This window comes from Neoarius graeffei, chromosome 27, assembly GCF_027579695.1.
Source record: "Neoarius graeffei isolate fNeoGra1 chromosome 27, fNeoGra1.pri, whole genome shotgun sequence".
NCBI lineage: Eukaryota > Metazoa > Chordata > Actinopteri > Siluriformes > Ariidae > Neoarius > Neoarius graeffei.
The window spans coordinates 28,464,878-28,492,498 of record NC_083595.1 but is presented as its reverse complement, the minus strand read 5'-3'; the positions used below and the strand labels follow the sequence as shown (position 1 = coordinate 28,492,498).

The 27,621-nt window shown below is 41.7% G+C and overlaps 1 protein-coding gene across 1 annotated transcript in view; it reads left to right on the top strand.

Annotated features, from left to right (window-relative positions):
- The window catches only part of spg7 (SPG7 matrix AAA peptidase subunit, paraplegin), a 49,123-nt gene that overhangs the window by 2,778 nt on the left and 18,724 nt on the right, over nucleotides 1-27,621 (top strand). The window contains exons 2-8 of the mRNA XM_060911738.1: nucleotides 11,768-11,870; nucleotides 18,213-18,296; nucleotides 18,398-18,639; nucleotides 19,169-19,308; nucleotides 22,515-22,617; nucleotides 25,116-25,241; nucleotides 25,353-25,515. Of these exons, the coding sequence (XP_060767721.1) occupies nucleotides 11,768-11,870; nucleotides 18,213-18,296; nucleotides 18,398-18,639; nucleotides 19,169-19,308; nucleotides 22,515-22,617; nucleotides 25,116-25,241; nucleotides 25,353-25,515 (961 nt within the window). The remainder of the gene's footprint in view (nucleotides 1-11,767; nucleotides 11,871-18,212; nucleotides 18,297-18,397; nucleotides 18,640-19,168; nucleotides 19,309-22,514; nucleotides 22,618-25,115; nucleotides 25,242-25,352; nucleotides 25,516-27,621) is intronic.

Below are 27,621 nucleotides of genomic sequence, written 5' to 3'. Positions count from 1 at the left end.
AACTTCTTTGTCTTGGGATGGGTAAATACCTTATTAATTAAACCAGTCAATGATGACCAAGCAGTTGTACTTGCTTCTGCAAATTCAACTGTTTTCCTCCTCCTTTGAGCTCTTTGGTGGTGTTTGGCTGCTACAGAATCAAGTCCGACCTTGGACGAAACATAGCCCATGTTCTAAGTGGGTGCCCAGTCTGGATTGTTTCTATCACATAATTTTGCTGGCGCTCCTAGAAGTGAAATGACAATGCTAAAATTACAACAGCTACTAGGGGTGTAAATCAGAGCCTTAATGACGATTCGATACGATATTGTTTTTTTTTTAAGCCAACAATTCGATTATTTTCGATACTTCAGAATTCCCCACGATATGATTCGATACGATTCAATACTTGATGTTTTTTTACATTATATCTATTAATTTTCAAATAAATCAACAAAAAAAAATGTTGCCTTTTATTAAGAATACAGAAACAGTATTCTATTCAAACAAGTATTTTAAGCCTAGGTCGCAACCGGACGTACGATATTTTTTTTGGCCGTGCGATTTTTGGCGTTTCCCAAATCGCTGCGTTTTTTTTGTTCGTGGAGAAAGACGCACGTTGGCCGTAAGTTTGTCTTGCAACCTGAAAAAAATGTAAGCGCCCGTAGAGTTTGTTTGACATGACAAAGAACCTCTGCGGCCAGTCTACGGCTCGAAAATCAGCACGTCACACGCGCGCCCTCCGTGCGTTTCTTGCGTTTTTTGCACATAGACCGGCCATAGGAGCACGTACGGCCGATTGTGACCTAGGCTTTACATAGCAGTTGCAAATAGAACAGTTACTCCACAAAAAGGGTAAAATAAAGTGCTTTACTCTTGCACAAATTTATCAAACTACAATTTGATAAACTGTAATAAGAAGAAAATAAAATCTAGTGCTTACTGCGCAGGTCTAGTATGGCCAATTAGCCTATTCACTGTTAAAAAAAAAAAAAAGACAACAAAACAAAGACTGACCTCTACAGTCTACAGTTCAAGTACATCAATGCTGCACTTTTCTTGGTTACATTTTGAAAAATCATTTGCATTTTATTAAGAGGTAATGGTTACACATCCTCTGCAGTAGGTGAACTGCAGAACAGTTACTCCACAAAATGAGTTAAAGTGCAATAATAACAAGAAGTAACAAAAGTCTAGGACATAAGCCTACAGCCCATTCACTATAAAATAACAAAAATGCATTTGCATTTTAGAAGAATGAGGTAATAGTGGTCACACATGGCTTGAGCTATAGCAGGGGCCTTGCAAATAGAACAGTTACTCAACAAAACCAGTTTAAGTGCAGTAAGAATCAAAAGTAACACAAGTCTAGGACATAAGCCTACAGCCCATTAATGGCAAAACAACCAAAAACAAGGAGGCTGACCTCTACAGTTCAATACTCTCAGTGGTGCTCCTTGACAGATTTTTCTTCAAGAAAATCAACTGGTCCACATGCTCAGAAGACAGTACACTACGCTCTGAACGCACGATGTCCCCTGCTGTACTAAATACACGTTCTGATGATACACTTATACCAGGAATGCATAAGTAAGTCTTGGCCAGGTCTGCAAGGAGAGGAAACTCAGCCTGGTGAGCTCTCCACCAGTCTAACACCTTACCATCTAGACTCAAAGATGCAACATCTCTGTACTTCCTAATTTCATCATGGGCTAGCTCTTTGGATGTTTTGTCTCTGACATTTTGGTCCTCGGTGCAGAAGGAGTCGCCAAACAGGTCCTCTAATACTTTTTGATTTCTTGGAAACAGGAGGACGTTCTAGAATAGAATAGAAATAAAAAAAAAAAAGACTTGATTATAGTTGTGTGTTATCTACTGTATAAGAGTAGATTCGAGTGTGATTTTTATCAAGTATGTCTACAATGTATGAATACATGCATACCTTCAGTGGTTTCTGCATCACACACCTCATTTAGCTCCATAGGAATCGGGTCATGAGAAGAGTGAGGAGGTGTTTCCTCAGGCTGGGCCTCTGACTCATTCTGTAACACACACAGACACACATAAAGGCAAACTTAATAGTAAATAGGTACTCAATGGGACAACGAGTTTATCAGCATTACTATTAAATTAAATTAAACACCATCACTATTAAATGAACCACTTAAGATGAGAAACAACTTGCCCTCTGGTCCTTCAGCTGTGCTGCTTTTTCAGCAAGATATTCAAAGGTTTGGTTTCTTCTCTCATCACCCAGGAAAGGAAGCTTTTTGAATCGGGGGTTCAAAGCAGCCGCTCGGATTAAGAATGGTTCCTCATCCACATACCGCTCTCTAAGATCATCAGCCGTGAGTCGTTTCATGTCTTTGATTAAGGGGGCGTCATCCGGTGCGGATTCGAAATGCGCCAACAACTTCATTCGGAGAGGTGCGATGATGGACACAGTGGGTTGCTTCTCCTCGCACATCAGAGTGGTAGCAGCTTTTAGCGGGGTTAGCAGACTCCCCATTTGTTCGGTAGTCAAGAGATCACTTTCACTGAGTGTGTGCACGTCACATGAGCCTTTTCTGACTTTCTTGTTGAGAAGTGTTGCCATCATTGCAGCCTGTTGTTCAAGAAATCGTTCCAACATCTCGAAAGAACTATTCCATCGGGTTTTCACGTCTGCTTTGAGCTTGTGGCATGGAAACCCCAGCAAACTTTGCTTCTCCTTCAAAACTGTGGTCGCAACTGCGCTGCTGTGAAAAAAACCCACAATTTTTCTCACGCACCCTAAAAGCCTTTCTGTGGCCACAATCTTCAGGCCGTCTTGTGTTGTCAGATTGAGTGTGTGCACGAAGCACTTTGTGTGGTGACATCTCTGCCTCTTCACCAGCTTTGATCATGTTAGAAGCGTTGTCGGTGACAAGAGCCGGTGCCTTGTCCAATATACCCCACTGTTCACACGTACCTCTCCGAACCTGCCCAATATTAACTCCTGAATGAGTGTCTCCCAAAACACGAGTCTGTAAAACATGGTTTTTCATTTGCCATTCATTGTCAATGAAATGATGCGTTACAGTGATGTAAGACTCCGTTGTACATGAAGTCCATCCATCGGAAGTTATGGTTACTCGCTCTGCACTCATCAGACTCTGAATAACTTCATCACGAACTTTGGTGTACAAGTTCGGAATGTAGGACTCACTGAAATGTTGCCGTGAGGGGATACTGTACCTTGGCTCAAGAACTACGAGCAGGTATCTAAAGCCTTCGTTCTCTACGATGCAATAGGGCCTCATATCTTTGCACATAAAAAACGCAATGGCCTTGGTGATGGTTTTTGCTCTTTTTGAAGTACTCGACAACTTTAGAGGGAAATACGTTGTCAGTGATGTGGCAGGCTTGGAAGCCTGTGTTCTTTCTGGACAGTCGCCATCAATACCATGGTGCCTTTTCAGGTGTGCGGATAGATTCGACGTATTGCCGCAGTATCTTATCTCACACAGACAGTCTTTCTCTTTGCAAACGGCAACATCTCTTACCACTGCTCCATCTGTTTTTCTGAAGCTAAAATACTTCCACACCCATGACTTTACGCTGACTGGAGTGTGCAACATTTCACTTTCATTGGTTGTTCCCCCTTGCAGTCCCATCGCTCTCGAAAGTCACACTCAAATGTGTGAAACGAAAGTAATGCATGTGAAGTTAGCGACAATAATGAGGTTAGCGCCACCCGCAGCTTTGGAGTAGGTAGTATGCCTACGTCGGCGCGGATGCTGAAAATAGACAAACGAACAAACGGGTGGCAAAATAAACTCATTAGTCAATACTCTTGCGGACGCATCGATGCATTAAATCATCGGCTGTATAATCGATGCATCGATATGAATTGATTAATATTTACACCTCTAACAACTACTCACGGTTGGGTCATACCAAAGACCATCATAAAAATGGTGCCTACTGCCATCTGGCAAGGTACGCTGCAATACAGATGATAGTGGGGAGTCAAACTCTCGCAGTTACCAGAGGACTAGCCCCCCCCACTGTAACCCTAGCTATGTAATATAGGCAAGAGGCCGAGAGCTATGAAATGGAGAGCAGCGCCGCCAAACGCACCATGAATGGTGCAGGCAGGACTTTGACATATTTAAGGAGTACAGTATGTGCATGGGTTGTTTTGAAGTCCAAGCTGTACAGTATGTCCCTGAATGTGCAAAAATGGGTCACATGATGAAAATGAAGAAGAGTCATGACATGAATGTGTGAGAAGAAAATATGTGCAATGGGTTAAATTAATAGTCAAGCTGTGCAGTGTGTGCCAGAATTTGCAATAAAGGTTCATAGAATGAAGATGTATGACATGACCATGAAATGTGCAAAACCACAGTTCAGAGAGGAAGTGCATTAATGTCACAGGTTGGAAGTATGAGGTTAGTCAGTGGGGGTCTCTGACCTTATTGATGAGGCCAGCAGCAGTGGGGAAAAAGCTGGCCTTATGGCGTGAGGTTTTGGTTCTAATGGACCACAACCTCCTACCAGAGGGGAGTGGTTTGAAAAGTCTGTGTCTGGGGTGAGCAGGGTCTGCCACAGTCCTTTCTGCTCTCCTCAGGGTCCTGGACTCGTACAGGTCCTGAAGAGATGGAAGGTTGCAGCCAATCATCCTCTCAGCAGAGCGAATGATGTGCTGCAGTCTGCCCTCATCCCTGGCAGTGGCAGCAGCGTACCAAACGATGATGGCGGAGGTGAGGATGGACTCAATGATGGTGGTGTAAAAGTGCACCATCGTTGCCTTTGGCAGATCAAACTTCAACTGCTGCAGGAAATGCGTCCTCTGCTATGTTTTCTTGGTGAGAGAGCAGGTATTTGTCTCCTTGGGGGGGGATCCGGTAGCCTGGGCCCGCCCATCCTAAGCGTGATGCAACACGAGGGCCTGTTCCGAACTTAGTCTGGCCAGGCAGGCTATCTACAGCATTTCCAAGCTCCCGAAAAATCGGGAACCAGTCAACTTTGAGCATCTCCAACGGCCCTGGGTAGAGGCGTGTTCAAGGCAGTGACATAGTAGAACTGCGACCGGAAGCCATAGATTGTTTACAGAATCTATGCCGGAAGCGCTTCATTCACATCACGAACACATGGAGCAGCGGCAAGCCTTTAACACAGCGGTAGATGCTGTATTGAAAGCATTCAATGGGAAGTTCTCATTGAAAATGGAGCAAAGAGCAGCCCTGGAGGTATTTATTGAAAGGAAGGACGTTTTCGCCTTGCTCCCGACTGGCTTCGGTAAGAGTTTAATCTACCAGTTAGCCCCGTCGCATCGCATACGTCAGAGGAAAGAGTGATGTGATTGGTTTAAGCTTCGTCACAGCCTTTTCTGGCTTCGACCAGTAGCAAACTGAGGCATTTCAGGGAGGTGGGTCAACCATGGGCTCTGGGAAACGGTTTGGCTTAATAGCTTGGCCAGACCAAATGCTCGGAGAGTTTTGAAGTCGCGTTAGCCAGGCTAGGGATCCGGTGCTGATGGATCGGGAGTTAGAGACGTGTTTCCCCAGCTCCACATACTGCTTCCTGTCAGACAGGAAGTCAGTGATCCACCTGCAGGTGGAGTCAGGCACACTCAGCTGGGAGAGCTTGTCCTGCAGAAGAGCTGGGCTGATGGTGTTGAAGGCAGAACTGAAATCCACAAACAGGATCCTAGCAAAGGTTCCTGGAAAGTCCAGGTGCTGGAGGATGAAATGAAAAGCCACGTTGACCGCATCGTCTGCAGATCTATTGGGTCTGTAGGCGAACTGCATGGGGTCCAGGAGCAGGTCAGTGATTTGCTTTAAGGTGGTAAAGCACAAGGCACTCAAAGGATTTCATAACCACAGAAGTCAGGGTGATGGGTCTGTAGTCATTTTATCCTGTGATCCTTGGCTTTCTGGGGATGGGGATAATGGTGGAGGGCTTGAAGCAGATTGGCACATGGCATGTCTCCAGTGAGGTGTTGAAGATGTCCGTGAACACCAGAGACAGCTGATCAGCATAGTGCTTCAAGGTAAATGGTGAGACAGTGTCAGGGCCTGCTGCTTTGCAGGGGTTCAGCTTCTTAAAGAGCTTAAAGGAACAGTCCACCGTACGTCCATAATGAAATATGCTCTTATCTGAATTGAGACGAGCTGCTCCGTACCTCTCCGAGCTTTGCGCGACCTCCCAGTCAGTCAGACGCAGTCAGACGCGCTGTCACTCCTGTTAGCAATGTAGCTAGGCTCAGCATGGCCAATGGTATTTTTTGGGGCTGTAGTTAGATGCGACCAAACTCTTCCACGTTTTTCCTGTTTACATAGGTTTATATGACCAGTGATATGAAACAAGTTCAGTTACACAAATTGAATTGTATCGAGTTTCTATGCTATGGAAAGTCCGCACTATAATGACAGGAGTACTAACACCTTCTGCGCGCTTCGGCAGCGCATTGATACGGAGCTCAGATATCAATGCGCTGCCGAAGCGCGCAGAAGGTGTTAGTACGCCTGTCATTATAGTGCGGACTTTCCATAGCATAGAAAATCGCTACGTTTCAATTTGTGTAACTGAACTTGTTTCATATCACTGGTCATATAAACCTATGTAAACAGGAAAAACGTGGAAGAGTTTGGTCACATCTAACTACAGCCCCCAAAAATACCATTGGCCATGCTGAGCCTAGCTACATTGCTAACAGGAGTGACAGCGCGTCTGACTGACTGGGAGGTCGCGCAAAGCTCGGAGAGGTATGGAGCAGCTCGTCTCAATTCAGATAAGAGCATATTTCATTATGGAAGTACGGTGGACTGTTCCTTTAAAGCATATACGCAGAACCATGGCCTCACTTTTTGTTTATAAATGCCTTCAGACCTCAAGAATGGCATAGAAATAGTTTTAAGCATTAACAATAAATCTAATGTAATAATTTTTACGATTAAAGTGATTTTCATATAGGTAGCGGTCTGAGTGAATGACCTTGAGATCTGTGACGTCACCGGCTATCAGTCTCCTCACCATTTCCGCTATACTGAAACACAGCTGACTACAACTTCAATCCTCCATTTTGAGCTAATTTATCACCATGCCACGTAGATGTGTTGCTGGCGGGTGCAGCAACATAACAGAAGGTGGATTTATGTTGCATTCATGGCCCAAGAATGTTCAAACTGCAAAGATTTGGATGCATTTTGCGAGAAATTCATGGATTGGGTGCCTATGAAGTGGTCTCTCCTCTGCTCTGCACATTTTACTGAGGACTCGTACAAAACCTCTGATCTGTTGAGGAGCGTTGGCTATAAGCCTGTATTGAAAGAGGATGCAGTACCAACAATTAAAGGAAAAGAAAACTAAAAGGAAAGTAAGTTCAGTTGCACCAGTTCCCCCGGAGCGTGAGCCGAGCAGTAATGGCGGAGTACTCCATATGGAGAATGAGTGGACCAGTTGTCAGATTTCTCAGCTGGATATGCTTGCCTCAGCAGCAATATCTCGCCCTTATGTGGAAGAAGCGAATGAACGAAGAACTGAAAGTCAGACTGTTTTGAAGCAATCAGCCACAAGCTCGGCCTTTGGGAAACGAGAACGCAGACGGGTAAAATGTGACTCTCATTTGGTTACCTCACAACAAAAACAACGCTTGTTGTTTACCTGCATTTAGATTAATACATGTAACTTGCATTCAGTTAGCGGTATAAGATTTATTTAATTTGCTTCAGAATGTGATTCTCAGTTCATCTGATTATTTAATTAGCCTTTCACGTTTTATCAGTGAAAATGCATGCATGTACATGTATGTTGCATAAGTTATAACACCCATCCTGTTTTAATGAGAGTCCCATGAGACGGTCAATTCAATTCCATCCAATTCTCAAGACGGCTTTGTTCTCTGGCTTTATTTCGTAAGGTGGGAGCCTCCGTGGTCGACATATTACTATTGGATTGACTTTCCGATGGTTCGAACTGATACGCTTCTACGTGTATAGCAGTAGCATGTACACACACTCCAATTTCAGGACTGTCACAGTCTGATGTATTACTATCTGAGGAATCCGAAGAATCTCCAATAAATCCGAACGAAGAGGCCATTGCAACCACTCTTGCCTGCCGAGTCTGGCTTTGGTCTATAGCACCGGTTCCCTCTGTGACTTCACCCACCCAGGGCTGGCTGGCTCAGTGGGGCAGCTCGAATGCCAACTTTGCGGTCAATTTTTAACTCTCAAAAAATATATTCTATAATTATTTCAAATTCCCAATTATGCAGCATACAAGCGTCAAGGATGGAGATACTATCCACTCAGAAGTGTATTTAAAAATTAAAGGTTCTGCATATCTCCTTTAACGTCCCTCTCCAGAATGGAGAGAGTTGAGTCTGGTGGGGAGGCTCCTGGGTGGGAGGTTGTAGAGAGGCCCCGGCAGCAGTAGAGGTGGTGAGCTGGAGTGTGGAGTCACAGGGGATGTTATCAGGCCAGTCCCAAGTGACAGTAGAACTCATTCTGGCCAGGTGCAAGTTGTTAACAGAGTGGGAGGTTGTAGGTTTGGAGTTGTTGATTTGTCTGAGCCCTTTCCAGACAGATTTGGCTGAGAATTGATGTTGGAATTTTTCAGAGTACAGTCGTTTAGCTTCTCTCACTGCCTTGCTACACCTGTTCCTAGATTCTTTAAACCTTAAATCTGTCCCAGGGCTCGTGTGTGTTTGTTTATTTATTTATTTATTTATATATTATATATAATACACACACACACACACACGTGCACACAGTGGAAGTCAATTCGTGATCGAGTAAGACCATTTCTTGTACTCAAACTTTTGGAGCGTCTAAAAGTTTTTGTTTGTTTGTTTGTTTTCTTGTTGCTGGTAATACCTCCCATGGCTTTTGAGACCTGCAAGAGTCTTGCAGTTCTTTCCACATTGCTGGCATCAATCTTCCTGCAGCAGCTTGCCTTTTCAGATGTTGACTTTGATGATGGCTCTTGAGTCCGCTGGCTGATCAACACACTTTATGTGCATCATGCATGTATGCTCATCGGGGATGTCATATTGGTAATTGACCTCCTGATGACTCGGTTTGTGGCTGAGAACCTGATTTTGAGAAGCAGATGCGGCCACATTGGTCACACGTAAGAGACTCCTTTGAGCCTCGCTCTGGTAGAGGGGTGACATCTCTCATATACAGTTAGGTCCATATATATTTGGACACTGACACAAATTTTTTGTTTTTTTTACCTATTTACTGAAACATATTCAGGTTATAGTTATATAATGGACATGGACATAAAGTCCAGACTTTCAGCTTTCATTTGAGGGTATCCACATTAAAATTGGATGAAGGGTTTAGGAGTTTCAGCTCCTTAACATGTGCCACCCTGTTTTTAAAGGGACCAAAAGTAATTGGACAATTGACTCAAAGGCTATTTCATGGGCAGGTGTGGGCAATTCCTTCGTTATGTCATTCTCAATTAAGCAGATAAAAGGCCTGGAGTTGACTTGAGGTGTGGTGCTTGCATTTGCAAGATTTTGCTGTGAAGAAAACATGCGGTCAAAGGAGCTCTCCATGCAGGTGAAACAAGCCATCCTTAAGCTGCGAAAACAGAAAAAACCCATCTGAGAAATTGCTACAATATTAGGAGTAGCAAAATCTACAGTTTGGTACATCCTGAGAAAGAAAGAAAGCACTGGTGAACTCATCAATGCAAAAAGACCTGGACGCCCACAGAAGACAACAGTGGTGGATGATCGCTGAATAATTTCCATGGTGAAGAGAAACCCCTTCACAACAGCCAACCAAGTGAACAACACTCTCCAGGAGGTAGGCGTATCAATATCCAAATCTACCATAAAGAGAAGACTGCATGAAAGTAAATACAGAGGGTTCACTGCACGGTGCAAGCCACTCATAAGCCTCAAGAATAAAAAGGCTAGATTGGACTTTGCTAAAAAACATCTAAAAAAGCCAGCACAGTTCTGGAGGAACATTCTTTGGACAGATGAAACCAAGATCAACCTCTACCAGAATGATAGAAAGAAAAAAGTATGGCGAAGGCGTGGTACAGCTCATGAGCCAAAGCATACCACATCATCTGTAAAACACGGCGGAGACAGTGTGATGGCTTGGGCATGCATGGCTGCCAGTGGCACTGGGTCACTAGTGTTTATTGATGATGTGACACAGGACAGAAGCAGCCGGATGAATTCTGAGGTATTCAGAGACATACTGTGTGCTCAAATCCAGCCAAATGCAGCCAAACTGATTGGTCGGTGTTTCAATGACCCAAAACATAAAGCCAAAGCAACCCAGGAGTTTATTAAAGCAAAGAAGAGGAATATTCTTGAATGGCCAAGTCAGTCATCTGATCTCAACCCAATTGAGCATGCATTTCACTTGTTAAAGACTAAACTTCAGACAGAAAGGCCCACAAACAAACAGCAACTGAAAACCGCTGCAGTAAAGGCCTGGCAGAGCATTAAAAAGGAGGAAACACAGCGTCTGGTGATGTCCATGAGTTCAAGACTTCAGGCAGTCATTGCCAACAAAGGGTTTTCAACCAAGTATTAGAAATGAACATTTTATTTACAATTATTTAATTTGTCCAATTACTTTTGAGCCCCTGAACTGAAGGGATTGTGTTTAAAAATGCTTTAGTTCCTCACATTTTTATGCAATCATTTTGTTTCTACCCACTGAATTAAAGCTGAAAGTCTGAACTTCAACTGCATCTGAATTGTTTTGTTCAAAATTCATTGTGGTTATGTACAGAATCAAAATTAGAAAAATGTTGTCTCTGTCCAAATATTTATGGACCTAACTGTATCTGCCTGCATGGTTTTTGTTGTGCATACTCCTCCTCTGTTCTCAAAATCTTTGATAGCAGTAGCAATCAGATTTCTCCACACCTGCCGAGCTGATGCAAGGTCTTCCCAGGTGTCTACATCAATGTGTCTTTGTCTTTAAAGCGCTTGCAGGGCTTGCACTGCGGTCGTTTTCCTTGTGCTAACTCACCAAACATAACCTGCTTAGGCATACAAGTATCTTCTAGGCGGACAAGGTGACCAGACCATCTAAGTTTTTCATAACCATGGACTCGATACTTGTATTTGCCAACTGCAGCATTCTTGTATCAGGCATATGAGATCGCTATGAGATCTTTAGAATATTACGCAGACAACGCTGATGAAAACGCTCAAGACATTGTATATGCCTGCGGTAAGTTGTCCATGTCTCACAGCTGTACAGCATGATTATTAATATGCATGCGCATGATCCACATCGACTTTTGTTGCTGCTTTGATGTCTGATTGTGACCAGAGCCTTGATTCCAGTTTACCAAATGCATCGCATACCTTTGAGAGTCTATAAGAGATCTCTTCAATTGTGTTGGATCTAGATAATGTACTACCGAGGTACGCAAACGTGTCTACGACTTCTAGTCATTTACCCTTGATGAATATTGATGGTGGGGTGTATGACTTGCTTGGTGCTGGTTGTAGCATGATGACTGTTTTTTCTTGAGACTGATAGTAAGTCCAAATTCATCACAGGTGGTTGAAAAGCAGTCCATAAGGAGCTGCAAATCTCTCACTGTGGGTAACAAGGTCACAGTTGTCAGCATAAAGGAGATCCCGAATCAGAGCCACGGATGTCTTAGTTACAGCAGCAAATCGACGGATGTTGAAAAGCCTTCCTGTTGTGTGATATCGAATGTATATGCCAGCATCGTGTGTGTGTGTGTGTGTGTGTGTGTGTGTGTGTGTGTAATTATATCTCTATAAAGTGAATGATAACACTTTTTTTTTTTTTTTAAACAGGAAATCCTGAACAGACCCCTAAGTCCAACATTTCTAGGGCTGAGCAAAGTTATCGCTCGGAAAAGTTTACTTACTGATCCAGTGGGATTATGGAGGAGTCTTGGTAGGTAATAAGTGAAACGGTAATGTTGTGTGTGTACTTCTTGCATGGATTAGTGGGCAGTGTTGAGTTGCTTCCTGCTGTAATTCACTCATTTAAGCTAATGTGTTTCTTCATGACCAGATGAGACACTAAAATGTCCAGTACACAGCGAATGAAGAAACTGTATCAAAAACAAACTTGTTTTAGGAAAATAATCAACAGTGGGGTGGGGTTGATGTGGTCTGACTCCAAGTGGAGTTACAGTTACCACCTCAATGTTGATTACTTTCCAATAACAGCACATCCCTAAGTATTTTATTCTTCTGAAACCCCTGCAGTGTTGTCAGTGCTAACAATTATTTATTAAGCAATGATGTGTCATACATTTTATCCATTTAGGTACATTTAATGTTGTAGATCATTGTTTTCATGATAAACAGTTGATCTCTCATCAGCCACCATTTCTGTGTCTCTTTAAGGTAATAAAACAAACGTAAATTATGTTAGCGGTCTGCGCGGGACAGAATTTTCAGTACTGCTCCCGCAAAGAATTATGATTTTCAGTCCCGCTCCCGCCTGCGCCTGCCATATTTTGTCCCGCTCCCGCCTGCAAATCCCGCATGATGCAGACGTTCGCGTTATTTCTCACGAAAGTTCTTGTCATTGGCTTGGGGAATTAAACATGCTGAGCTTAGCTGAGCTCTCCACTGACCGATCCTTCACCTAGCGCACGTAGCGAGGGTGCGCGTTGCCAGGCGGCATGCGCAGCTGAGGCTTTACAGAGATACCCAACACACCTACCAACATCTACAGTGGATATTAAAAATATTGTACATTGCACATAGCTTATATGTCACTCCTCACATTTACTTTCTAGGAAATACAAGTAGGCCTATAAGAAATTAATATAATTTAAAGACACAGCGTGATGGTGCCCCGCCCCCTACTTGGAGTGGATTTGAGCATAAATATCTACAGCTCACGTTCAGGGGTGCGTTTCCCAAACAACCAATCAAGTTAGCATTAAACCAATATGGTACGATGCAAGTTTGAACTAACTAACATCCAAAAAAATGACTGTTTCCCAAAGCTGTAGTACCAACTTGGTCTGAACCAAGTTGATTTGAACCAACACAGTTCAAACCATGATGTTTTCAGATGTGTTCGGATGGTCTCGTTTATTGTCAGAATTCAGAGAAACAACCCGAAGTTGGCTGACAGCGCGAGCGGCATTTCACCATTAAATGACCATTAAGCCAAATTTGGTGCGTCCATAATCTTCCCCTGATGCTTGCAACTTGGTGTAGATGTTCATTTAGACTAATATAAAATTGCAATATCCCTTATTTGGAAATCACGTGTAAACAAAAGGCATCTCCATAAATTAAAGCATCATATACTAGTTTTGACTATAAGGCTATTTGCCCTGATTAAAAATAGCTAAGCAAACTGCTGTGAGATGGCACAGATAACGTTATGTAGATCTACATGTTGTGCATTTATAGGTGGCATTGTTAGGTTTATTGTAAATTTATTGTTTAGACTCTGACATTCTGCTGACACATTCCAAGTTGAGCGCTGCATGTGCTCATGATTGACAGCTCTCGCTTTGCGCACTTGCACTCCCACTTCCGAGTCTGTGGCGTTATGATTCCAACCTCTTTTTAAAGCAGCACTTACTTCTGAAGCACTGTGAGCTTCACTAGAGGAGCTCTGCTCTTCTGCCATGATCGGAGATTTCAAACACGGAAGAGCGGAAAGGAATCAGAAACGTACGCAAGATTAGACCACATCTGCAAATTTAGGCATCTTAAAATGTTTTTATTAATGCCAAATAAAATATTCAGCACAAATTATATATGATGGACATAAATTAATAATTTTATAAATTTTATTTTAAACACGTTTTTAGTTAGCAGGACTGCAGCTTATCACCTCTCCCGCCCGCTCCCGCATTGTGCACTCCCCCTCCCGCCCGCGCCCACAATGAGCTTTCAAAATTTGTCCCGCGCCACACTGCTTTGCGTCGGGTCCCACGGGACTCCCGTGGGAGTGCTGGGCTCTAAATTATATTGCCCAGAAACATCAAAGCGAAAATCTCTGTCCTTTTTTCATGTTGTTGAAAATTTAAACTTGGCAGCTTTATCAGTTATATAACTATATAACTTTTTATACATTTCTCTTAGATTTCATTTATATGTAGCTGAACATGGTGTGAACAAAGGCAGCATTAAAATTGCTATTTACTCTCTTGGAGTAATCTCTCTCGCTCAGCCCATAGATAGAGAACCACATGAGATTTGGGACGTGCATATCACCATCCTCATTTCTCCATTTAACACTAATTTCAAAGCTGAGTTTTTGATAATCATAGATGATATGATTGTGACATCCACCAAGCTTCTGGTGCTAAGCTGTGTGAAACATCAGACAAATTTGAGTCCTGAGTTTATGGTCATTTAGCACAAAAGTCCTTTCGCACAAGGTCTAAGAACATTTTATTATAAATAGCTACTGATCATGTTTAAAGATGTTTAATGGATTTAAAAAAATTTTTTTTAATGGAAGTTGCTGAGATTTTGATCAAATACAAGCGATTGTATTTCGCTACTCTACCATTTGAAACCTCCGTGTTTGTTGCCCATATGTTAGCCGCCAATCCTCCATCAAAACAATTTAACACAGTACACGGTTCAGCTACAGTCAACTTCCAAGTTTGTTTACATCTTGCAATGTCGGTTACTATGGAGAACATGATCCTCATTTTCTCATAGAAATGTGTCTTTCAGTCAAAGACTTTGTGGCTTTATTAGTCAAGTACATACAAAAAGAGTTATGTGATAGACTTCTTAATAATTTTGAGTAAGTTTTTATCCCCAGCTGGCCAATGACAATGAATTTTATTGATATCTATGATCTTTCCAGGAGGTATGAGATTTACAAAAAAATACACATTCATAAAACACAATGAATATTTTTTACAAAATGACGGTTGGACTGAAAAGATTAAAAAAAAAAAGGTTTACTAATTACATTTGATGTTTTCTAACATACAACATATTTGAGATTCATCAATACAATATTAACATGGGGGGGGAACATTTCTAGCTACAATTTTTGCCAACATGCAACAAGTGAGTACTAAATAATAAGATCTACGTGTACTACAGTAACTACAAATTTTGATTTTTAAAAATGTCAAATTATTACCCTGATGAAACAGGCTAACTTGCGCAACTCCTTCACATTTCAAGAGTTGAATAACTGATTCAGTTTAAACACATTTGGCCTAGTGTCGAAAGGCCCGAAGGGGGATTATGTCGTGGCGATGTCTGTCTGTCCCTGGAAGCTTCTGAAATCAACTCCTCTCTCAATTTTTGGAAGAATTTCATGAAAGTTGGCAGGATTCTTTGTTCTATGTCAGTAATGCGCATATTGCAATTTCGTTAAATTCGGTCACATTTTACCAGCGTTACAGCCCTTGATTAACAAAATTATACTTTGACAATTTCATGAGGGTGTGTATTTCGTTCTGAAATCAACTCCTCTCACAATTTTTATCCCCCGCTGGCCGAAAGGCCCGAAGGGGGATTATGTTGTGGTGATGTCCATCAAGCTTCTAAAATCAACTCTCAATTTTTGGAGGAATTTCACAAAACTTGGCAGGATTCTTTGTTATATGTCAGGAATGCACATTATTCCAATTTTGTTCAATTCAGTTGCATTGTACCAGAGTTGCGGCATAGCTGCCAGCGGGGGATATTGCGCACTCAGTGCACTCGTTAGGATTAGATTTCACTCTTAGTCGGCAAAACACACATTGTCAATCAGGGCAAGAGACGTAATCCCCCAGTGAATTATTTTGGGAAATGTGTAAATTATTGACTGTCAGTGGAGTTTGTGATCTGATCAGAAGTAACAGTGAAGTTATGGTGCCCACAACTCAAGGTTTCTTATGACCTTAACTACAAATATCTAAACACACCAAAGAACTGGATTTCATGTCCATGTTTAAGGAATAACTTGTCAACAACGGATCCATAACATGCAGAGCAGCAGAAAAAGAAAGCTTAATATTTGACTGTAATTCTGGCTTCTCATCCTTAAACTCCTTGCTATATCAAGGAGAGTATTTTATTTGGGCTATTGTGACCATTTCACATTGAAATGAGAGTTGTGCGAAAAGACTTTTGTGCTAAATGACCAGATGTTTACATGCATGATCTGTACTGTGTCACTGAACATCACCTGTTCATGGTATGAAGTCCACCTTTTGGCACATTTTATGTTTTTACTTATTTATATATATATATATATATATATATATATACATCCCCGATTCCAAAAAAGTTGGGACAAAGTACAAATTGTAAATAAAAACGGAACGCAATGATGTGGAAGTTTCAAAATTCCATATTTTATTCAGAATAGAACATAGATGACATATCAAATGTTTAAACTGAGAAAATGTATCATTTAAAGAGGAAAATTAGGTGATTTTAAATTTCATGACAACAACGCATCTCAAAAAAGTTGGGACAAGGCCATGTTTACCACTGTGAGACATCCCCTTTTCTCTTTACAACAGTCTGTAAACGTCTGGGGACTGAGGAGACAAGTTGCTTAAGTTTAGGGATAGGAATGTTAACCCATTCTTGTCTAATGTAGGATTCTAGTTGCTCAACTGTCTTAGGTCTTTTTTGTCGTATCTTCCGTTTTATGATGCGCCAAATGTTTTCTGTGGGTGACAGATCTGGACTGCAGGCTGGCCAGTTCAGTACCCGGACCCTTCTTCTACACAGCCATGATGCTGTAATTGATGCAGTATGTGGTTTGGCATTGTCATGTTGGAAAATGCAAGGTCTTCCCTGAAAGAGACGTCGTCTGGATGGGAGCATATGTTGCTCTAGAACCTGGATATACCTTTCAGCATTGATGGTGTCTTTCCAGATGTGTAAGCTGCCCATGCCACACACACTAATGCAACCCCATACCATCAGAGATGCAGGCTTCTGAACTGAGCGCTGATAACAACTCGGGTCGTCCTTCTCCTCTTTAGTCCGAATGACACGGCGTCCCTGATTTCCATAAAGAACTTCACATTTTGATTCGTCTGACCACAGAACAGTTTTCCACTTTGCCACAGTCCATTTTAAATGAGCCTCGGCCCAGAGAAGACGTCTGCGCTTCTGGATCGTGTTTAGATACGGCTTCTTCTTTGAACTATAGAGTTTTAGCTGGCAACAGCGGATGGCACGGTGAATTGTGTTCACAGATAATGTTCTCTGGAAATATTCCTGAGCCCATTTTGTGATTTCCAATACAGAAGCATGCCTGTATGTGATGCAGTGCCGTCTAAGGGCCCGAAGATCACGGGCACCCAGTATGGTTTTCCGGCCTTGACCCTTACGCACAGAGATTCTTCCAGATTCTCTGAATCTTTTGATGATATTATGCACTGTAGATGATGATATGTTCAAACTCTTTGCAGTTTTACATTGTCGAACTCCTTTCTGATATTGCTCCACTATTTGTCTGTGCAGAATTAGGGGGATTGGTGATCCTCTTCCCATCTTTACTTCTGAGAGCCGCTGCCACTCCAAGATGCTCTTTTTATACCCAGTCATGTTAATGACCTATTGCCAGTTGACCTAATGAGTTGCAATTTGGTCCTCCAGCTGTTCCTTTTTTGTACCTTTAACTTTTCCAGCCTCTTATTGCCCCTGTCCCAACTTTTTTTAGATCTGTTGCTGTCATGAAATTTCAAATGAGCCAATATTTGGCATGAAATTTCAAAATGTCTCACTTTCGACATTTGATATGTTGTCTATGTTCTATTGTGAATACAATATCAGTTTTTGAGATTTGTAAATTATTGCATTCCGTTTTTATTAACAATTTGTACTTTGTCCCAACTTTTTTGGAATCGGGGTTGTACATTATATACTGGGATATTGGGAGGGTATGCATCCAAAAAAAGAGCTGAACTGCCAAGTGTGAATTCAGTGGCATTTTTGATTTCATGGCTAAGTTCAAGTCCCAGGCACTCCTATGTTTCTTCTAATAACTAAAAATCCTGTGTGTGTGTGTGTGTGTGTGTGTGTGTGTGTATGTATGTATATATATATATATATATATATATATATATATATATATATATATATATGATGAGTTGGTGGTGTTTCTTTTTGTAAACAAGCCTGGCAGCGTACTTTAGAATGTGTATGATTTCTGTACGTCCATTGTGTACAGCTGTGTATATGCACATGTTGAATACCATTTTTCTACTGTGGAATATCTGGATTGGATTCTGTATCACTTGCCAGTATTAGTACTACCCGATTTCTGTTTTCTTCCAATCAGATGCTGTCAGTTATTTCAGCACATCCTCTGGTAGACAACAGAAGAAAGATGGGTTGAAAAAGAAATCGCCCAAAGAAGAAGAAGGTATCTTGGATGGACTGATTCCAATCTTGTTCAGAACAAGATTTCATTAGCTGCTTCTTAATGTTGCATAATTCTTAATAATAGGTTTAAATTTCTTTCAGAGGAAAAGAAGAGGCGTGAGCAGGAGAATCAGATGTACAAGGAGCGTCTGCGCATTCTCTTCATCATTGCTGTTTGCATGAGCCTGCTGAACGTGTTCACCACCAATGGGGGGAACATCTCCTGGAACGACTTTGTAAATGAGATGTTGGCCAAAGGCGAGGTGGCATGGGTGCAGGTGGTGCCCGAGAGTGAGATTGTGGAGATCCACCTCCACCCTGGGGCTGTGATTTTTGGGAGGCCTGTGCGTATTCTCCTCAGTGTTGAACCTGGTTAAGTTAAAGCTTGATTGATGGGTCAGTGTGCTAGTTTGAAGCTCAGGTCAACATCCCACCGACTCCTCAAGCTAAAATCATTCTTATTTTGTAGTTCGGTGGTGTGAAATTCTCCAGTCTGATGAGTGCCATCTCCAAGATGATGTTGATCAGTTTTCTGACACCTGTTTATTGTTGATAACGGGTACTAACTTGTCTCACAGATATTGCACAGCTTTCTTGTCGTTAATACATTGAAAATTTTCATCATTGCCAAATTGCTATGGTTTGTAGGAATAAAGCATTTCAGGACATGCGATTGTAAGAAAATCAGTTTGGGGGGGTTACCAGTAACTCTGCTTCCTGTTGGGCTGTATCATGGCATCTTATAACAGCACACCATGTTTTATTTTTCACATAGCACACTGACCTAGGAAAACCAGCTCTTTATCATCTGTCGTCATTCTGACATTTTCTTCCACCTGCTCCATAGCACTAAAGCATGTTTATGTTTTCCAGAGACTCGCCCTGACGTACCGCATGCAGGTGGCCAACATTGACAAGTTTGAGGAGAAGCTGCGTGCTGCAGAGGAGCAACTCCATATCGACCCCAAGGACAGAATACCGGTGTCCTACAAGCGCACAGGCTTCTTTGGGAAGTGAGTAGTTAAACATGTGACTGCATGGATAACTGCAATAATACTGGTTCTTGGTGGATTTTTTTAATGCTAATTTAAAATAAAATGCCAAAATACTTGGAGGTGTTCATCTAAAAGATGAATGTGGACACCTGACCATCACACCCATATGTGGTTCTTCCCCAAACTGTTACCACAAAGTTGGAAGCAGAGATTTGTCTAGAAAGTCTTTGTATGCTATAGCACAGGGGTGTCCAAACTGATCCATAAAGGGCCATGTGGCTGCAGGTTTTCATTCCAGCCATGCAGCAGCACACCTGATTTGGCTTATTCAATCAACTGACACACCCACCCTTTAATCAAGGGTGGGTGTGGCTGCAATTATTTGACTGTGTGAAGACAGTTCAGTTGATTGAATGAGCCAAGTCAGGTGTGCTGCTGCATGGCTGGAATGAAAACCTGCAGCCACACGGCCCTTTATGGATCAGTTTGGACACCCCTGCTATAGCATAATAATTTCCCTTCAGTGGAACTAAAAGGCCCAAACCTGTTCCAGCATGACAGTGCTCCTGTACACAAAGCACATGCCATGAAGACATGGTTTGCCAAGTTTACATTAGAACAACTTGAGTGGCCTGTACAGAGCCCTAAACGCCATTAGGGATGGACTGGAATGCAAACCGAACCTGGAGTGCGGGCCTCCTCACCTGACACCAATGCCTGCCCTCACTAATACTCTTGTGGCTGAATGAAAAAATTCCCACAGTTACACTCCAAAATCTCATGGAAAGCCTTTTCATAAGACTGAAGGCTGTTATCACAGCAAAGTGGGGGACCAACTTTGGAATGGGGTGTTCAATAAACCCATATGGGTGTGATTGTTAGGTGTCCATAAATCTTTGTCTATACATTGTAGCTAACCTCAGATGTAGTCTTGGGGATTTAGCTAGCTGTACTGCTTCCTAACCTTAAGTAGTGATTTTGTTTTGTGTATTGTACAAATCCTAGACATACGAACACTGTATTTTCAAGACTTTAAGCTTTGTAACCGATTCATTTTCCACCGAGATGCTGCTGGCTGTGAGCTCGGGAACAAATTAGGAATAATTCCATGCATTTCCACCACAGAAGAATTGGTTCTTGGCTGGCAAATACAGTTTGGTTCAAGCAACAAAATCCTGCTAGCCTGATTTTATTTACATTGACGCCGTATCCTCCAGTCTAAACCGGAGAGGGATCATCTGGCTTACCAATGCACAGTTCAAAAGCGAGCATCTATGATGTTATGTGGTGCATTTTCTACATATGCTGCCATCCAGAAAGCATCTTTTCAGGGAAGGGTTTGCTTATTTCACCAAGACAATGCCAAACTGCATTCTGCACATTTACTACAAAGCTGTGCAGTTGTAATAAGAGTCCAGGTGCTAAACTGGCCTGCCTGCAGTCCAGACCTGTCACCCATTGAAATTATTTGGTGCATTATTAAAAGGAAAATACTGCAAAGGAGACCCCAAACTGTTGAGCAGCTGAAATCCTATATCAGACAAGAATGGGACAGTTTACTTTCAAAACTACAGCAACTCGTCATCTCAGTTCCCAAATATTTACAGAGCAACATAGTGGTAAACATGCCCCTGTCCCAACTTTTTTGAGACATGTTGCAGGTATTAAATTCAAAATGAGCAGATGTTTTTCAAAAGACAGACATGTTTCTCAGTTTCAACATTTTGATATGTTGTCTGTGTATTATTTCCAAGGAAATGTAGTGTTTCCATAATGTGCAAATCATCACATTCTGTTTTTTTTTTTTTAATGGTATACTGGTTTACCTCTGTCCATCCGTATCTCCGTCCGTCCAAAACACTCATTTTCTCAGCAACCACAAATCATAGCCACTTGGTACCAAACTTCAACTTGGAGTTCTATACTATGTATACCGTTTTTCAGGTCTGTCACCCATTGACTTCCTGTTTACCGACTGAATGTATTTACGAAACATATAGGGTGGATTTACAACATTTTCATCACACTTTTCTCAGCAACTACAAATCACAACTGCTTAATATTTAATACTAAACTTCAGCTTGGGGTTCGATACCCTGTATACCGTTTTCAGGTCTGTCGCACATCAACTTCCTGTTTACCGACTGAATGTATTTATGAAACATATAGGGTGGATTTTGATGCTATTTCAAGAAGCAAAATGCAATTTCAAAATGACAGTTTACCAGGATGCTATTTGAAATTCCTGGGGAGAGACAGTGCTCTTTACTTACTTGTTTCAGGGTTAATTATTTGTTGAAGTCAACATTCATAATAAGTGTCCTATTCCTTCGATTGCTTGCGTTCTGATATAAGCGAGAGCGGGGGGGCTACGTAAGTGAGCGGTAGCTCACAGTTGAGCTTGGTTTTTTTTTTTTTCTATTTTACACAGGATACCAACTTTTTTTTAAACATGGCTGTAATGTGAATGAATAATTTTAAAAATTATTGTTAAATTTAGTATTGCAATGATTAATCGATGGTTTGAGGAGGAAATAACTCACTAGCAATTACAGTGCACTAAATCTGAGCTTTGTTGTTCATGCTACCGTTAAAACGAATAGATAAGCAATATAAATGTCTCTCTCAGTCTGCACATGATCATTGTGATGTTTTGATGTGTGTGTGTGTGTGTGTGTGTGTGTGTGTGTGTGTGTGTGTGTGTGTGTGTGTGTGTGTTATAATAATAATAATTTATCTTTGTATGATAAAATACCCGTAAGCTGAACCATCCCCGGCACTATGTCAGTAAAAAAGGTGATGTATATGGTGTGTAATAATTTTTGCCATGGCCTAATAGTGATCTGTTTGTTTTTACAGTAAAAGGAAGGGTATACATGCTTAGATGAACTGTAGTAACCCGTAGATGAACCTCACATTATGTAAAATGTGTTTTAAAGAGAGATTTTACTTCTTAAGAGAGAATCAGCTTTCTGAATTGAAGCACACTTTAAGGCTGCATCCCAATAGTATAATTACTGCCTCTTCAATTCCTCGATCTTGCGTCCTACGTTCAGCCTGTAACTCAGATATTGATCAAAGCTTGCCACCTTGAAGTATATACCAATTCTTTAAATGAGTGAGGAAATGGGAGGCTTCTAGATCAAGGATTTTTAATGCTGTTCTGCATTGTCTTCTGCTACACCCTAATGCTAACAGTCTGTATTTGCTCTTCACTGCTGCAGTGCCCTCTATGCACTTGGCATGGCTGCTGTCGGCGTTGGAATCCTGTGGTACATCTTCCGTCTGGCAGGGATGGGTGTAAGAGAGGGCGGATTCAGTGCTTTTGTAAGTTCTGATTCTTAATGCATTCATTTTTAAGAAAACTGTCCAGATATCAAAAGTATGCAGCTAAATATACTCTCAGACAAGATGTGTGGTGTTTAAGTTTGCTTGTTTAGTTTTGTACAAATGGCTATAATTCTAATAAATAAAGAACACACAATAATACAGTTTACACATCACATTACATTCATTGCATTTAGCAGACACTCTTATCCAGCGTGATGTACATACCTAGAGCAGCCGGAGGAGCAGTTGGGGGTTGGGTGCCTTGCTCAAGGGCTCTTCAGCCATTCCTGTTAGTCCAGGGACTCGAACCAGTGACCTTTTGGTCCTAAAGCTGTTTCCCTAACCTTTAGGCAGTGGCTTCCCTGCATGTGGCTTCGCGCATAATTTTCATAAAATAGGCATCTGTGTTACAAAATTTTAAATATGCAAATCATATTTGAACTGTATGAATTCTAACACTTAACCTGTATTTCACCTTCAAATTTTGGGTTACACGTCCTCCTTGATTCTGATGCTGGGTATATTTGGTGAAAATTTTTAAATTCAATCCAAATTACTTGAAACTGGGCTCACTGAATTCAGAATTGAATGCAGAACAAAATATTTTTTTACAGAATTAAAATGTTTATCTGTTCTTGAGTTATTACAAATCAAAGACTGAAGAAACGGCTTAATTTTTAGAAAGTTGCTATAATATTCTGTATGAGGATCACATGGTCCAAACCGGGCCTTATTAACCAATGAGATCAAAAGTTCTTTCTTAACTTTATTCAAGATATTTACATGGAAATTGGCAGGCGCATACATGGTTGTATACTGAATACAGAGGTTGAAAAATTAGTAAAAACAAATTATGCAAACTAGCATTTAATTAGCATAAACTATGCTAATTAGGTAAAACCGTTCAATCGTCTCATCTCATTATCTCTAGCCGCTTTATCCTGTTCTACAGGGTTGCAGGCAAGCTGGAGCCTATCCCAGCTGACTACGGGCGAAAGGCGGGGTACACCCTGGACAAGTCGCCAGGTCATCACAGGGCTGACACATAGACACAGACAACCATTCACACTCACATTCACACCTATGGTCAATTTAGAGTCACCAGTTAACCTAACCTGCATGTCTTTGGACTGTGGGGGAAACCGGAGCACCCGGAGGAAACCCACGCGGACACGGGGAGAACATGCAAACTCCGCACAGAAAGGCCCTCGCCGGGCACGGGGCTCGAACCCAGGACCTTCTTGCTGTGAGGCGACAGCGCTAACCACTACACCACCGTGCCGCCACTGTTCAATCGGTACACTCAATTAAGAAGTAATAAAAGAATATTTCTAATACCCTCTTTGTGCTCTGTAGGTCTTTTTGTATTTCTCAAAAGTAGAGACTACAAGTGTTTTATATTAAAGAATATAAATGATTATTATTTAAATTAATATTCACAGCTCTCAAGGCGAACCTCAAACACTGTGTGAGCCACATCCAATAAACAATCCCAATCAATTGAATTGAAATTGACACTTGCGTTTCTGACTTCCGTTTTTGGTTTTTTTTTTAAAGTATCATTCCAACCACGAAGATCTCAATATTTTTCATCAAAACTACTACAGCTTCCTTTAAAAGTTATTTACACGAATCAGTTTGATTTGAAAAAATAAGTAGGTAAAGCTATGAAAACTCACTTCAAAGTCTGCAATGAAGCATGACATCAAAACTAGCTGACAAACGGTGAGAGCAAGAGAACATCCCTATAAAAGTTATCTGATTTGATATGAGTAATCCAGTCAGAAACCAATCAGAAGAGAGCGAGCCTGACCGCTTTCCCGTGATTCAAAAAGCACCAGCAGTTTCCCGATGTCCCGCGAGCAGTGTGTACTCTGTGGTACCAACTTCAACCTGCCATTACTCCCAAAGTACTGAACAGATCTTAATGAGATACTTTCCACAGAAATGTAGAAATTGTAAGCTTTTTAATGATCCTATTCACGATAGAAAGTATTCAAGAATTAAGCAGTGACAGATTTGGAAACTTAAATGAGCGTCTGCATGCACAATTTTCATAGCGCGGCCAGCGACTGTCTGATATGCCTACTGATGCTGTGACTGTTTTTAGAGTTTAAAAAATGATTTTGTCCATTTTTATAGATAAATGTGTCATACATTATCATTCTGAAAGCATGTAAGCAAGTCTATTTGGGATTCTGTAAGAATATGAAGTGAAGCGATTGTGTAATCTCAGGCTACATCTGGATATTTGTGAAGCTGTTTGTGGCAATATCTATTAAGTGCTATACGAATAAAACTTCATCGAGTTGAATCAGTGATTTTAGGCATAGTGTTTGGTGTACTGGTAGCTGCTTTTGCATCAGCCTTGTATCTTCAAAACTAAGAACCCATCTTCAAACAATGAACGTATCATGGGTCCTTGAGTGTATATGGAGTAAGTTTCATTTATTTTCTCTTCTTATTGGTTTGTTTGTTGATTTGTGTGGACCTAGAATCAGTTAAAAGCAGCAAAGTTCACCGTCGTTGATGGAAAGTCTGGGAAAGGTGTGAGCTTCAAAGATGTCGCTGGGATGCACGAAGCCAAGATGGAGGTGAAAGAGTTTGTGGACTACCTGAAGGTATAAACACCCTAATTTGTTTTTCGAGCATTGGACCAAAAAGTACCCCTAAATAACAATCCCAAAAGAAACTGTTGAATTGGAAGTGACCATGTGTTTTTGTATTTGCAGAATCCAGACAGATACTTAAACCTGGGAGCGAAGGTACCCAAGGGTGCGCTGCTGCTTGGGCCACCAGGCTGTGGCAAAACACTGCTGGCGAAGGCAGTAGCCACTGAAGCCCAGGTGCCCTTCCTCGCCATGGCTGGCTCGGAGTTTGTGGAGGTGATTGGAGGTAAGACTTCAGCTTGGTGTGTGCTGTTCCTTCACTATATCCCAGAAGTCAGCTTTGATAAGAGATTTACAGTGGCTATAAAAAGTGTACCCACCCCATTTAAAATGTTTTTCTGATGTTAAAACAATGAGACCACGATAAATAATTTCAAAACTTTTCCCACCTTTAATGTGACCTATAACCTGTACAATTCAGTTGAAAAACAAACAAATCTGTTAGGGGGAAAACATACAAAATAAAAAAAAAACCATACAATAAGCTGGTTGCATAAGTGTGCACACCCTTAAACTAATACTTTGTTGAAGCACCTTTTGATTTAATTACAGCATTCAGTCTTTTTGGGTTCACACCTGCCATCAATTAAAATGACTCTGATTAACCCCAAATAAAGTTCAGACATTTAGTCAGTTGCCTCCTCCAGCAAAAGCCAGGGTTCACAGAGAGCTTACAAAGCATCCCAGGGATCTCATTGTTGAAAGGTATCAGTCAGAAGGGTACAAAAACATTTCCACGGCATTAGATATACCATGGAGCCCAGTGAAGACAGTCATCAAGAAGTGGAGAAAATATGGGACAACAGTGACATTACCGAGAACTGGACGTCACTCCAAAATTGATGAAAAGACGACGAAAACTGGTCAGGGAGGCTGCCGAGAGGCCTACAGCAACACTGAAGGAGCTTCTGGCAAGTACTGGTTGTGTACTACATGTGACAACAATCTCCCGTATTCTCCATATGTCTGGACTATGAGGTAGGGTCAAAGAAAAACATCCAGGCCCGGCTAAATTTTGCAAAAGAAAATACATCAACTCTCCCAAAAGCATGTGGGAAAATGTGTTATGGTCTGATGAAACCAAGGTTGAACTTTTTGGCAACAATTCCAAAAGGTATGTTTGGCGCAAAAACAACACTGCACATCACCAAAAGAACCCCATACCCACGGTGAAGCATGGTGGTGGCAGCATCATGTTTTGGGGTTGTTTTTCTTCAGCTGGAACAGGGGCTTTAGTCAAGGTGGAGGGAATTATGAACAGTTCTAAATACCAGTCAATTTTGGCCCAAAACCTTCAGGTGTCTGCTAGAAAGATGAAGAGGAATTTCATCTTTCAGCACGACAATGACCCCAAGCATACATCGAAATCAACAAAAGAATGGCTGCACCAGAAGAAAATTAAAGCCCAGCCAGAGCCCAGACCTAAATCCAGTTGAAAATCTGTGGGGTGACCTGAAGAGGGCTGTGTACAAGAGACGCCCTCGCAAACTGACAGATTCGGAGCGCTTTTGCAAGGAAGAGTGGGCAAATATTGCCAAGTCTAGATGTGGCAGGCTGACCGACTCCGACCCAAAAAGACTGAATGCTGTAATTAAATCAAAAGGTGCTTCAACAAAGTATTAGTTTAAGGGTGTGCACACTTATGCAACCAGCTTATTGTCACACATCACATCACATTATCTCTAGCCGCTTTATCCTTCTACAGGGTCGCAGGCAAGCTGGAGCCTATCCCAGCTGACTACGGGCGAAAGGCGGGGTACACCCTGGACAAGTCGCCAGGTCATCACAGGGCTGACACATAGACACAGACAACCATTCACACTCACATTCACACCTACGGTCAATTTAGAGTCACCAGTTAACCTAACCTGCATGTCTTTGGACTGTGGGGGAAACCGGAGCACCCGGAGGAAACCCATGCGGACACGGGGAGAACATGCAAACTCCACACAGAAGGGCCCTCGCCGGCCCCGGGGCTCGAACCCAGGACCTTCTCACTGTGAGGCGACAGCGCTAACCACTACACCACCGTGCCGCCCCCAGCTTATTGTACTTTTTTTTTTTGTATGTTTTTCTCCCTAATAGATTTTTCAATTGAATTGTACAGGTTATAGGTCGCATTAAAAGTGGGAAAAGTTTTGAAATTATTTATCATGGTCTCAGGTTTTTCTGATGTAAAAAAAAAAATCATTTTAATGGGGTGTGTACAATTTTATATCCACTGTATTTGATATAAGACTTATTTTTCCAGGCTGGCACAGTGCCGTGGGATCTGAGATGCTAAACTCTTCTTCTTATTTATATTTTTTTTAAAAAACCACTCTAATTGGTT